This window comes from Thermobia domestica, chromosome 18, assembly GCF_964235325.1.
Source record: "Thermobia domestica chromosome 18, izTheDome1.hap1.1, whole genome shotgun sequence".
Taxonomy (NCBI): domain Eukaryota; kingdom Metazoa; phylum Arthropoda; class Insecta; order Zygentoma; family Lepismatidae; genus Thermobia; species Thermobia domestica.
In genome coordinates this window covers 183214528-183228327 of record NC_137471.1, presented here as the reverse complement: position 1 = coordinate 183228327, position 13800 = coordinate 183214528, and the positions used below count along the sequence as shown (strand labels likewise).

The 13800-nt window shown below is 36.4% G+C and overlaps 1 protein-coding gene across 1 annotated transcript in view; it reads right to left on the bottom strand.

Moving 5' to 3' along the window:
• Window positions 1-557: 557 nt before the first annotated feature.
• LOC145675421 (putative glutamate receptor) overlaps window positions 558-13800 on the bottom strand; it is a 66616-nt gene continuing 53373 nt past the window's right edge. Inside the window, exon 3 of the mRNA XM_081745827.1 lies at window positions 558-2642. Coding sequence (XP_081601953.1) covers window positions 558-2642 — 2085 coding nt within the window. The remainder of the gene's footprint in view (window positions 2643-13800) is intronic.

Here is a 13800-nt window from a genome sequence, read left to right as displayed (position 1 = left end):
TGAGAACGCTTTTCCTATTTTTTTGAATTTCATTTAATACTGTTGTTTCCTTCTCTGCTGTTCCCACTATTTCATCAGTCGTTTCCCCTTCACGTAAATGGCTCTCCTTGTTGCTATATGGCTCGTGTACGTGTCTTTGGCGTGGAATACCCGAGTTCAATTGCCGGCGGGAGCTCATGACGTTCGGATCTCACGTTAAGCTTTAGGTCCACGTCTGCTATAGTCTCGCTGCTGAAAGGAACGGTAAATCCTAATCCAACCACCAACATGTTTGTCCATCATTCTTCAGTTGCCTGAATTGGTGTAGCAGTTCGCGAAAGCTATCTGTCGGGATTTCCAGCTCCGCTCAATGCATCGGTAGTTCTAACTTACCATTTTCTTCGTTATCACCATTCTTTTTTTCATTACCTTCTCTAGCCTAAAGGGCATAACCGTTCGAAGCAAAGCTCTAACGTGAAAAAAGTGTTTTTTTTTTTTTTTTTTTTTTTTTTTGTGAAATTACGAAATGCGGTCTTTATGAAATGAGAAATCCTTACATTACAATAAAGGTTTATGTTCTACTTGGATACATCCTGGGTTCCAAATACTTCAGATCCCATTGTGGCACTTCCTATTTTTACAATAATATCCGAAAGAAGGGTTGATTGTTCAACAGCTTTGATCTTACCCTTGTTTTCGATGGAATCATGAAAGTTATGGCTATCTAACTTCTTATTTTTACCTCTGGAAGAAATAATTTCGGAAACTAAAACAATTGAAGATAAAAGAAGTCCCAATATCAAAAGGAAGAAAGCACCCTGCAAATGTGCAATCTTTATTGAAACCGGTCTGCTGTCTTTGTGGTGAGTCAAAGAGCTCAATCTCTGATTCGTATGATCATGGATCACCTGATTCTCCCAATAAAATATAAAACCTGATTCTATAACTCTCTGTATCACTCGATTAAAGGATCTCTTCAGGGGTGACTTTCTCTGAAGCATTAGAGCGATGTCACCATCATAAGCATAGTCTTTAGTTATGTGAAGCGTCTTCAGCAGTTCATCGTCTACATATTCACCATTACAAAAGAATCCAGAATCAATTTTCTCCACGACAGCAGCAAATTTTTTACTCCACAGAAGGCGTTTCAGTTCGTTCACATCTTTCTTTTGTCTAAATCTTGGATACAACAATCTTGTTGTTGGATCTGCAGATTCTTTCACAATTTCTCCCCAGAAATGATGTCGTGACCCCCACTCTAAGCCACTATCCAATAGTTGTTTCATAGTATCAATAGCAGGATAGTAGACAGGTATTGTCAGGAAAGAAACTAATTCGCTGCAGTAACAAGTGGCGATTAGAAAGAAAAATAATATGCTCCAAATGAGAAAATTCCTAACTACGTGTGATTGTGGTATTTTGATACCTACTTGAGTCAACAAACTCCAAGTATTCAACAAACAATCTTGAAATTTGCAAAACCGATTTCCAGAATCTTCCGGAAGCACTTTCAAAAGGGTTTGAGATATTCCATATAAGAGCACAGAAATAATTATAAGAGACCCCAATACGCCACCCCACATCTCTTTCTTGAAAGGAAGGAAAAGAGCCAACCATTTTGGCAACTGCTCCGGATTTGGCGTTAAGAAAGACATAAAAGTCCTTCGGTAAGGGATGGTATAATCCATGTAAAGAGAAAAATTGTGTTCAATATAAAACGTGCCTACACCAATCACGGCTTGGTTAGTATAAATATCACCCATTACACCAAATCCTGATCCGTCTGGATTGACGCCACCCCACCTATCTTCTTGTCTCACTGTAGCCTTCCAAGTGAAGTTAAGGACATGAGCCAGGGAGCGGAGAATGTAAAACTCTGTCCCGTCAAACTCGGTAACATTATCTTTCACGTAAACCACATCAAATGGAGGGTACGAAAATGTACTGATATTTAACTCCTTTCCATATTGATTATTTGTTTTCGGGTAATATAAGTTCTGGCCAAAACGGAACTTTTTACTGTCCCAAACATCTAATAGCTGGGAAGTGGAATCGCAATAGTTCTGAGTATACACTTCGAAGTGTTTTGTCTGCTTCGCATTGCCACTAAAATTTGAAGACAATGTATTTAACGCACGAAGCCAAAGAAAATTTGGTATTTGCTGGAAGACTGGATCTTCTAGTCCTTCTTTAAGAGTTACATAATCAACCTGTAGAGTAGCAGAAGGGATTATTAAGATTCGTCCATCTTCGTGATACATAGCTTCTTGCACACCATGCGTTAATACAGAATAAAGCCACTTCATGTCTTTGAATATCACAAAATAACCATGGCACCCCAGATCCAATGCTTTCAGTAATAAATAATCAAAACTTTCGTACCAAGAAGTGTCATTCTGAAGAGTATCTGTTGGAACTTGTACTATGAATTTTACTATGCCTTCCGAAACAAAATTTCCATTCCACTGGTAGTCTACGATCAACGTAACACATGGATAAGAGAGAAAGTATTGTCTAGTTACAACCTCAACCAATGATGTTAAAGTGTTATGTGTGGTTTCCTCAGAATCCATTATATTATTACTGAAGGAGCAGCGTAGCATCATGAACACCATTGTAATTGACACAACATTGATGGCCGTTTTCATGGTCGATGAAAGCACCTAAAATAGAAAGACAAGGATTTATTATACAATAGTATAGACTTATTAAATTAAAATAGATACATGTAAAGTACATTTTCATGTGTTAGTATTGGTTTGGGAAGAAAGTTACATTTTTTTGTAACATGATTCTTGTAACTAGTTTAGTTTTGTAAACTTCATTCAAAACAATATAATATATTACATAATTAGATAGTTAAACTTCACCTATGGAACATTTAGATGATCAGTGATCAGTCTATAAACTAACAGGACATCTAGAGGACGATTCGTTAAATTTAATTGGAAGTATTACAACAAAATGGCTTGGGTTTCTATAGCAGACATAATAAAAGAAATGCTACTTGTTATATGTAAGACTATAGTGGTGTGTGCTATTTCTGTTCAGCACATTTGAAACCATTGATTCAACAAAAAAATGTCTAAGAACATTTTTTGTGAAAAATTTCTCGTAACTATTCTTCTGGAAAAAAAATATAATTTTCGAGATAATTTCAAAAAATTAGCATACCCTTTTCATCTTCCCCAAAACAATAAATAAATAAATAATCACCACTCAAATTCAGGACATGCTGAGGACACCAAAATTAAAGGTTTCCACAAAAATGTTTGGGAATGTTTTCAAAGTTAAAGTTCAATTTTTCTGGGCTAACAGTCACATTAATGAAAATAAAACTGGAAAGATGCGCGGGTGCTCCAGCACCCACAAGATTTTTAGTTCGATAGAAACAAAATACAATAAATATTCCTCAGTTGCCATTATCAAAAAATAAGAAGCAATTAAAACATTGAAATGGGAGTTAAAATTTCTAAAACATAATTGTTTCAAATGTGTTTGTGAAAAAGGAACCAAGCAACATACTACTCACTTCCCTGCCTGTCTCAGGCCTACTCAAAGGCAGTCCTTACAATGGAAAAAAAAATGGAACTGTATTGTGAATAGAATTGAGCACATCCCTTTGTGCACTGGCGGATCTAGGCCTAGGGCCCAACAGTTTTTTGATCGACAAAAATAACTTATTATTTATATTTCTTTGAAGTGTATAGAGAACTCCTGGGCTCTGGCTGGTTCCCCCAGTTCTTACCTTCTAGATCCGCCACTGCCTTTGTGGCAGTGTTCAGAAAATATTTTAACTAAAAAGAAACCAATCAAAAAATGTTGAGAGACCTCTGAAAGCACATAACACGACCCACCATTGATATGCACCCACATAAATTTTGGAAAGTCGACGCCGTTGAGTGGAACTATGTTTTATGTACTAGATATTGCTATGCTCAATTCGTATGCTGTATACTAGCATCTAACAGCAAATAAACTTCATTTTGTTGATTTCAAAATTAATGTTGCTGAAGGTATAATTAAAATTATTAAGACTTCCAGGACGCAAAATAAATTTAGATGGAAAGCCTGTCTTGTAGATTATCTATTGCGACTCTACGCGAAACAATGGGATCATTTTCCTACACAGATTCCATCAACAAAATCGAAGCAATATCCATCCAGGCCATGTAACGTGGGGTGTGTCTAATTTACTGATCAACACGTTTCCGTAGGCACCATCCAAACCTTACCAAACTCAACATAAAATACGAACCTCTACGAAGCTCACGTGTTTGGAAAAAATCATAAGAATATCTTGATAGATTTAGAGAAATGTTTTGAAAAATATCATACAATTATATATTATTGAAGTATCATTCAACTAGAAGTATCATTCTCAGATTCAACTTAGTTTTATATGTGAATATATCTCAAAGTAGTCTTTGTCATTCATCATGATACAAACATTATGGACATACTCTTAACATTTGTAGTAAGTGATTATAAAATGTAATTTACAGTGCGTCAATTTCTCTGAAAAATCACTTTGAAAGACCAGCTTGAACGCATTTTAATTTCTATAAAACGTATGTGCAACACGTAGCCAAGGAAGGGGGGGGGTTCCGAAATCCCCTTCGAAACCAGAAATGAAAAAAAATAAGGAAAGATGAAAAAAGAAAAGAGAAAAAGAAGAATTAGCGTTAAAAATGAAAAGCTACAGAAAGCTTTCGGTTACTCTTTCTTGTGAGGAGATTTGTATTTGTATCACTTGCAATACAAATCGGAGGTGAGCGAGATAACCTGGAAGAGTCCCGGAATTTGAAATTTCTAACAATTTTACGAAATTCTCAGAATTTCTGCTACTAGTCATGGAAATTTCAAGCTCTCGAAAGCATACTGCCATTCTGCAACAGCGTGGACATTTTTTATCAAATTTTTCGTCATGGATTCTCTGCAATATCAAACATGTTATTTCAGAAAGTTTTCTACTGCTCCTTTAACCTGTCATTTGGAACAGTCAGTAGTTCACGGAATAATGAAAACAAGAAAAAAAAGTTATATGGAAAAAAATTCTGTTAACATTTGATTCAAGAGAAAAAGGAACGCATATATTGTGAAATATTTTACAAGACATTAAATTTATAATAGTGAATATGTCCTTATTGTAATACTTGAGGCCATAATGAAAGAAAAATTGTTGTATTTGAATGAAGAGAGGAAGAAAAGTAAATACTGTAAAATCTTTTTCAATACCTTTAAGAAATATTCTTTTACTCGAGATTTCTTGATAGAGTATTGAAATATTTACTAACATGTCCTCGTTTTATTGTCCTAACAAACCAATATGTGTTGTCACTAAAATAGTTTATAATGATCGAGCCCCTGATGTGATGACCGCAGTATTTCATGTACGTACAGACCTTCCCCCCCTTTTTTTTTTTTTTTTTTTTTTTACGAAATCCTGGCTACGTGTGGCAACCAGATGGATGCTATAGAAATGAGTAGGAAACGAGCTTGAGGAAGGCCAAAGAAGAAGTGAGAGTGTTATGTAAGAACGATATGGATACGACACAAGATAGAAATGAAATGAAAATTTTCTGTTTAAGTCCTACGATTATACTCGTTAGGCTAAAGAAGACAGAAGATAGAAACAGGTGGAGGAGAGCCGACCTAGCAAAAACGACTTAGAAAAAGAGGAAAAGGAAGAAAAAGTATTTCGCAATGAGTTAAAATTTCCTTTTCGATAATAGTTCAGACATACTATCGTTCAGTAATGCCCACCTGTGGGAAAAATCCCATTTTGTAGGATTTTTTGACAAAGTTTCGAAAAGGGATAAAGGGAATTTTCCGCACAATTAGTATCATATATGGGATTTTTTATATATCTACTTCATCGATAGCAACAAAATACGGACAGAAATTAGACCAATAAGTCCTAATCTTGAAATCAGCGGTAATTGCCAAATTCTGTTACTGGAAAATGCATGCGTGCTAGTAAAGAAGTAACCTGTGATTTTTTCTGTGATTTTTTTTTAAAAGCTCCAAAAATCACTAATGATACTCTATTATTTCTTAAAAGAAATTAATTAATGGAAAACAGCAGAGTATGAAATAACAAACAACAAAAAGTCCCACACTACATAACTGGAAAATAAAGTTCTTCTAGTAGTGTCACGTCCATTAGAAGATGATGGCTGAAAGGCATAATACAAATACTAAATCTTGACAACAAAATGTATTTGTTTCTTTATCATTTGATAAAATTAGAAGATCAAAGTTTACGGATCACTGATACAGTATTGAAGACAGTGCGTTACATACAATAGTTTCATTTTTCATTATATCTATCTATCTATCTATCTATCTATATATATATATACAGAGCGTTCAAAAAGTCTCTATGCACCTGGATTGTCACATAGTCAAAGCCACGAGAAAATTATTTTACTCAAAATGTATTATATTTTATGGCATAAAAGCACTGTGTACAGGGCGTAGCATATACACAAAAATTTTAACACACATTTTCACAGGAGCCTCCAAACATGCTTGCACACGTTTCTTCTTGTTCTCAAATACTCTGACAAGTTGTTCATGTGGAATGCTATGAGCAAAATCTCGAATAGCTGTTTCGAGTTCTTGTAGCGTGTGGGGGTTCCCTTTATAAACATAATTCTTTGCATAACCCCAGAAGTAAAAATCCGGAGGAGACAAGTCAGGAGACCGAGGTGGCCACAATCGCATTGAAATTATTCGATGTCCAAAAACCTCTTGCAGTAATCTGATTGATTGGCGAGCTGTATGTGCTGTAGCGCCATCTTGTTGTATCCAAGCATTACGAATTTCGTCTTCCGTTAGTTCTCCCATGAACTGGTGAATAATTTCACAATAACGAGTTGAATCTATTGTTTGTCTGAAAAATATGGGGCCTACTATTCTTCTTCTGGATATTGCAATCCACACCCCTACCTTCTGGTCATGCAGAGGAACTTCATGTATGGACATGTGGGTTTTCTGCACACCACAAACGTGAGTTCTGGGCATTGATAGCATTTTTTCCGATATGTGTAGCATTTTTTCTTCATCGAGCAGTGACGGTCTACCACTTCGATCATAGTCCATTACCGTTCCAATGTCTCTAAATTTATCGATCAGTGCCCTTACAGTGTGACGATTCGGAACAGGTGTATCCGGAAACCTAGCTGCAAACTTATCTTTGACTGTCTGTTTGTACTCATCTTGTTCACGGAACACATGTTCAACCAGGAATATTCGTTATTCCAAAGTTAACACCATTGTTTCAGGGACCGCTAACTAGATGCAACAATCACTTCAACGTCACTTTGCCGACTGGAATCTAAAAAAGGAACTTCACGCAAGGCGATAATATAGCAGTGTTGCAAACCTTCGCATAAAATTTTATTTCATGTGGCTTTGATTGCGACTTTGACTTGCCACGATTCAGGTGTATAGAGACTTTTTGAACGCTCTGTATATATATATATATATATATATATATATATATATATATATATATATATAGTAACGAAATTTTAATATAACATGCGAAAATCAAGACCAAAATGGGAATTTCTGGCTCTTGAAATGGAATTTTGTACCGTTTGAGGTTGGTATCACTGCTATCGTTACGCACCGGGGCTTCAAGTTTCGCCTAATGCCTCCTAGCTATGGAAACGTCAATCAAACCGATGATGCAGAGTTAATTTTCTTATTAGGCGAAAGTTGAATTTTTCTAAAACCTTGGTTTAGCTCGCATACGTTGGTAGTTTTTTTTTCTTTTTTTAAAGTTTTGCACCTCATTAACAGTTAGTATTTCCTCTTAAAACTATTTTCACGCTCTTATTATATAGTACAGTATGTAGGGGGAAATTTTGACAAACCCAGCAAAAATTAGTAATTTAATGAAACTTGCATTATACTTTTCTTCCATCAAGTATAGTAATATCCTATAATTCACCGAACATCCTTCTTGAGCTTCATCCCATATGGCTACCACATATATCGAATTTGGCCGCCACATATAGAATAATCATGCTTTTCTTGATTTCTCACCTTACGTTCAGTTCTACGGTATTGGAACTTACAACACAATATTTTGTAAATAAAATTTCGTTTGTTTGATATGTAATTCAGCTCTGTAAGTCAAGTACATATAAAGTTGCAAACGATAGAGTAGGTTTGTATCGCTTAATCTTGTACCTGTGTTTCTTTCAAGCGTACTTTCCTTATTTCCTTGTCTTTTTATATATATATATAATATCTATATAAATAAAAAATTAAGGAAAATTTGTCAGCATGCCATAATTATAATTGATATATACAAAATACGGCACATTTGTGAATAATGGGGCATTATACGAAAGTCTCTGTAATCTTATTTAGCAAAATATAGTCCGTAGAGAAAATGTCATTTAAGAAAAATTCAGTTCTTTTTATAAACGAAGAAATAACTTATAGTGCTAAAAGACACACAAATTAACCAAACCTTGGCACTGTGCACTGTTGGGACATAAAGATACGGTTGGGTTCGATCAGACCCACTGCTGCTTCAGATGAAAAAGGTCATTGAAATAACGAGTTTTAAGGAGAGCGCTTATATTTTAATAATTTAGGTTTCATATAATAAACTCTGCTTCTTTCAAAACGGGAAAGGTACCTGGGTAGTTCAACATTAACCCTTTGGGGATCCTATGGTGCAATTTTGTACCATACGCGTTTTTCATGGTACATTGCGTTATTTCTCTTCTATTTGAGCTTTTTCGTCCGGGTTTTTTTTTCTTTTCCAAGTCCAGAGGCCTTGTAGAAGACATTACGTATGGTTTCAGACCGTCCTGCGTCCAGACATAGGAGGTGATGACGTCATAAGTAAAAAATTTCTTTTCTCATTTTCTAAGCCTATGTTCAATATCTTTGGCGGGCTTATTTTTCTACGTAGAAGATTGAAATTTTGCACAAACATTCAGTCCACCGAGTAGTATTTACCAGATTTTTTGTTCCGATGTCAGTGCTAAAACAGGGGGGAACCAGAGGGGCAAAGGGGTAAAAAAAAGGGATTTTTTACCCCCAAAATCCCGTTTCTCGTCATTTTCCCGCCTTACATACATGATAGGACCACGTGAGTCATACCGTCTGAAAGGCAGTTCCATTCTGAAGAGAACGACGGTCGAATTATTATTCTAGGGTAATTAGGGCCGTTTCAGTGAATTTTTATCCAAATATACTTCTGTATAGGGTAAAAGTGGGGCATGGTAGGGAAATTTTTTCTGGCGGGACTATTTTTTCACGTAGAAGATTGAAATTTTGCACAAACATTCAGTCCACCGAGTAGTATTTACCAGGAGTTTTGTTTCGATTTCTGCGTAAAAACAGGGGGGTCCAGAGGGGCAAAAGTTGAAAAAAGGGATTTTTAGACCCAAAAAATCTCTTTCTTCGGGATTTTCCCCCTTTACGTACATGATAGAGACACGTGAGTCATACCGTCTGAAAGGCAGCTCTGTTCTGAAGAGAATGATGGGCGAAACATGACCCTAGGGTAATTAGGGATGTCTCAGGAAATTTTTTCCCTGAGGTCATGGTATTTTGCGGTCGTTTTGGGCATGGTGAGAATTCCTGATAAAATTTCTCCCGCCCTTACTATTCAAGGTAGAAACTTGAAATTTGGTACATACATTTAGTTCACCAAGTACTATTCATCAGATTTTTTGGAGGTCTCTACGTTCACACAGGGGGGGGCAGGGGGCCCAAAGTTGGACCAAAAAATTTTCCCATCAAAATTTTCCCTTTGACATCAATTTTCCCTCTCCTGGTATATGGTATGGGCATGAAAGTGATACCATTTGAAAGCCTGCTCTATTCTGAAGAGAATGAGGTATGAACCATGATTCTAGGATAAATAGTGACGATGCAGTAGCTGCTTGACTGAAAGTCTAATAAATAGCCCAAAATGCCAGGATCCGGAAAGGGTTAAGATAACGCCAGTATGTCACTTCCATTTTGTTGTTCTTTTGATTCTGAAAATGTGATTTCCTTACAATTAATGCACATATCTGAGTAAAACAATCTCGAATACGAACAGTTGGACTAGGTAGATGGGAATTTTACATTTGTAATACACCAGCTTCAGAAAAGAGATTGATAGTGGTATGTCTAAACAAGTAATTGGATAGCATTCTTCCTTTTCTCTTTCGATCCACAATCAATTCCTGGAATATCTTGCTCCAGTCGAGTTTGCTTCCGATACTACACCTTCAATACGTATCATCTGCTCGCTCTTATGACTTGCTCTTATGACTAAAACTGAGGGATGAATGACTCGTGTAAAATAAGTCTTCTGTATGTGAAATACCGACAGAAAGCCAGTGCGTCACTGTCATGCGATGCATAAAAGTGTAGTTAGAAATGTTATCCCACTTTTACTAATTCTTCAGGACTCGTAGTAGATTTGTTGAATATACCCACAATCTGTTGCAATTAACTGTCTATCTCTCGAGTAGTTTCTAACAAGTTTTCTTCCCTTTCTGGAACAGAGACAAAGTCGTGTCACTTCTTGAAAATTCAAGTAAAAACCGATCACATCATCCATATTTCCTCCTGTATTTTCATGTATTTAAATATTTTGGCTGGTTGATGAAATATATCTTCTTTATGAAACAGTTGCAAAAATCAGAAAAGTACACTTGAAAGATAGAGATATAAGATTAAACGGCACAAGCCTATCATTTATAACTTTATATCCATCTAACCTACAGAGATCTAACCTATATCAGACGAAAGGAAATTTTATGTACAAAATATTTTGTTAGAAGTTCCAAGAACGTTTCATTGAACCTAAGATAAAAAATCAAGGAAAACGTGATTGTTCTATAAACGGCGGCGGCTTGAATATGTACAGATTTATAGACCTTTTGAAACAGAAGCAAGCAGAAAATGAAATGACAATGTATCAACTCCAAATGGGACATGTTGCTAAATCTAAGAAAGCAAAGTGGTGTCGCCTTAATCGACATATTGTGGAACTGAAAAGAAGGTTTTGTCTAATCTTACTTTATAACTTATGCAAACTCTCGTAGAATTTATAATACTTCATTTTTTGTTTTCCATAATACATTCTGTAACTTCATGATGTAACATTTTCATATCTCGATGTTAAACACATAATATCTAGTCATATACTGTAATTGTATACAATACTGTTTTAATATGTACTTTATATACGTGCTATGAGAGAGAGAGAGAGAGAGGGAGAGGAGAGGGAGAGACTGCATTTAGAAACTACAATTTTTGTATTTTTGCGTCATTTCTTGTCAGTGCTACCAAGACAATTTCGCATTAGGCAAATCTTGAATTCGAGATTCGCCTACAGTTTCTCTTGAGTTAACATCTGTAAACTCTATTGCCTGAGATTATTAGGCGAATCTTGAATGGGCGAAAGTTGAAGTCACCGTTACGCACTTGACCGAGCCATATACAAGAGCTCCTTCGTGGCTAATCGGTTAGCGTACGCGCCTTTGGCGTGGAAGACCCGGGTTCGATTCCCGGCGGGAGCTCATGTGGTTCGGATTCCACGTTAATCAGTAGGTCCACGTCTCATATAGCCTCGCTGCTGAAAGGGACGCTAAACTAAAATCAATCAATCAATCAACCGAACCATATCATATACACGCTAAAACTCTCACCAAAAGTACTTCCAGGTAGTTTATAGATCGCTTTAATTGGATAAAAATGATCCTGTGTAAATATGTCTTCCCATTGCAAAGAGGATAATCATCCGTTTGTCTTATTCATTGTAATGAATCACTTTGTAATGTGTACTTCATTATTAACAGGATTTCACAGTTGTTATATGATCTGTCATAAATGTCAAATAACATTATTTATATTTTATTATTCTGTACTTTGTGTTACTTATCCATAGAAAATGAGGTTTCCCAAAGGACCGTTGAATAGAGGAAACCGCCAGGAAGAAATTAGATATGCAGATAATAAACGAAATTTAATATTCCTAATAGGAAGGAAATGAGATAAATATCAAGAGACGCTAGTTATTTAGAAAGGAAATGTTAGTTATTTGAAAACATTTCGATGGTAAAACTAAACATGTGACAAGCAGCGTTTGGCTAATAACAATGTAATGTTGACTGAAATGTGTACAGTAGTTATTGTACAATATGTGTATAAAGGGTGTCTCAAAATAACAGGCTTTTTAAATAGTAAATTCAAACTAAGTTCATTCTTGGTTGTGAATAGTAAATGGCATGGCGTTTATAAATTCACATACATTTATAATATGCTCTCATGTCTTGAAGATGATGTCAGTAAGATAGGTTCTCTTTTAGATACTAATCCGGCTCAGATTTCTGACTGTTCTTTCTCAGGAAACTGAGCCATGTCTTCCAAGGGTTTAGTACTATACTTGCTACCATTCAGTGCCTGTATGATTCTCTTCCATAGCACCAGAGTTGTTCTGAGGGCAAAAGATGGTCCAACGCTCAACTCTGGTATGTCGGGTCTCCGATTCGATCTCAACGCATTCCAAATGGGATTTGTGTCGAGCGCGACACTGTATAAATAAGTTTTCGGGTTTCTCTCATTTTCTTCTATTTTCTTTATTCCAACATTATCATAATCACCTATCTCCCTTAGCCTCGTATCATAACTGTGGGACGTTAAGCTGAAAATAAATTAAAATTTAATAAATAGGTAAGATATTGAATATAAGAGCGTTTTAAATGATACGAGAAGGAACGAGTCTACCTACTAAAGAGAGGATATCTACAGTGATTAAACACAGTATTTCCCTCAGACATCGCCCTGAGGGATAAGCTGCCCCCGCCCCAGAACTAAAATAAATTACGATTACATGCCACTCTTGTGGAAAATTTTCCTTGAGGTTATATTGTTAGGTTCATATCTTTGATCCAGAACCCCGGACCCGGAACGCAGGGCGTTCGGATACTACGTTAAGCCATAGGACCATTTTTATATAGCCTCGGTGCTGAAACGGAAACTAAACAACAAGGAACCACTCTTGGACAGGGTACTTTCTTGCTTGAGCACATATTGTCCCAATGCAGCTTTTTATAGTTTGCTTTTGCTCCTTTGCACCAAATTGTCTGGATGAAGACTTGATTTGACACACTAGATGACATGGGCCCTCATTGCATACCAAGTTTTGAAAAAAACTACGTAGAAGAACACAACACAAAACTTGCGACAACAATTGTTACTGCTATGCCTATTATCGCAAAGTACAGTAGGGGAGACCGGGACTGGTTGACGAACTGCATATAACACGTCCGTGAACTTGCCCCCCCACTTTGAGCACTAACGATAAAATTAGTGTCAATCGTTAGTGCTTCTTAGTACACCAACACCTAACTTTAGTGCTTAATTAGTGTAGGAGCTACAAGCAAAAAACCTTTGGGGGGGGCCAAGTTCACGCTGCCCCCCACTTCAAGCACTAACGAAATAACTAGTGCCATTCGTTAGTGCATCGTTAGTGCTCACTAGTGCACCAACCCGTGACGTTAGTGCTTCATTAGTGTAGGCTCTAGAGCCAAAATAATGGTACACGCTGCCCCCCCCCACTTCAAGCAATAAGGAAAGGAATAGTGCAGTTCGCTAGTGCTTCTAGAAAATACTAAAAGTGTCGTTACTGCTTCACTATTAGTGTAGATATAGCCAATTATAAGTCAAGAAACTCTCATAAGAAATGCATGGGGAATTTTTCATTGCGTCAAATTACCACCAAATTCAAAAGCACTATTGACCTCTGCTAGAGCAATCGTTAGTGCATCGTTAGTGCTTCTTACTGCA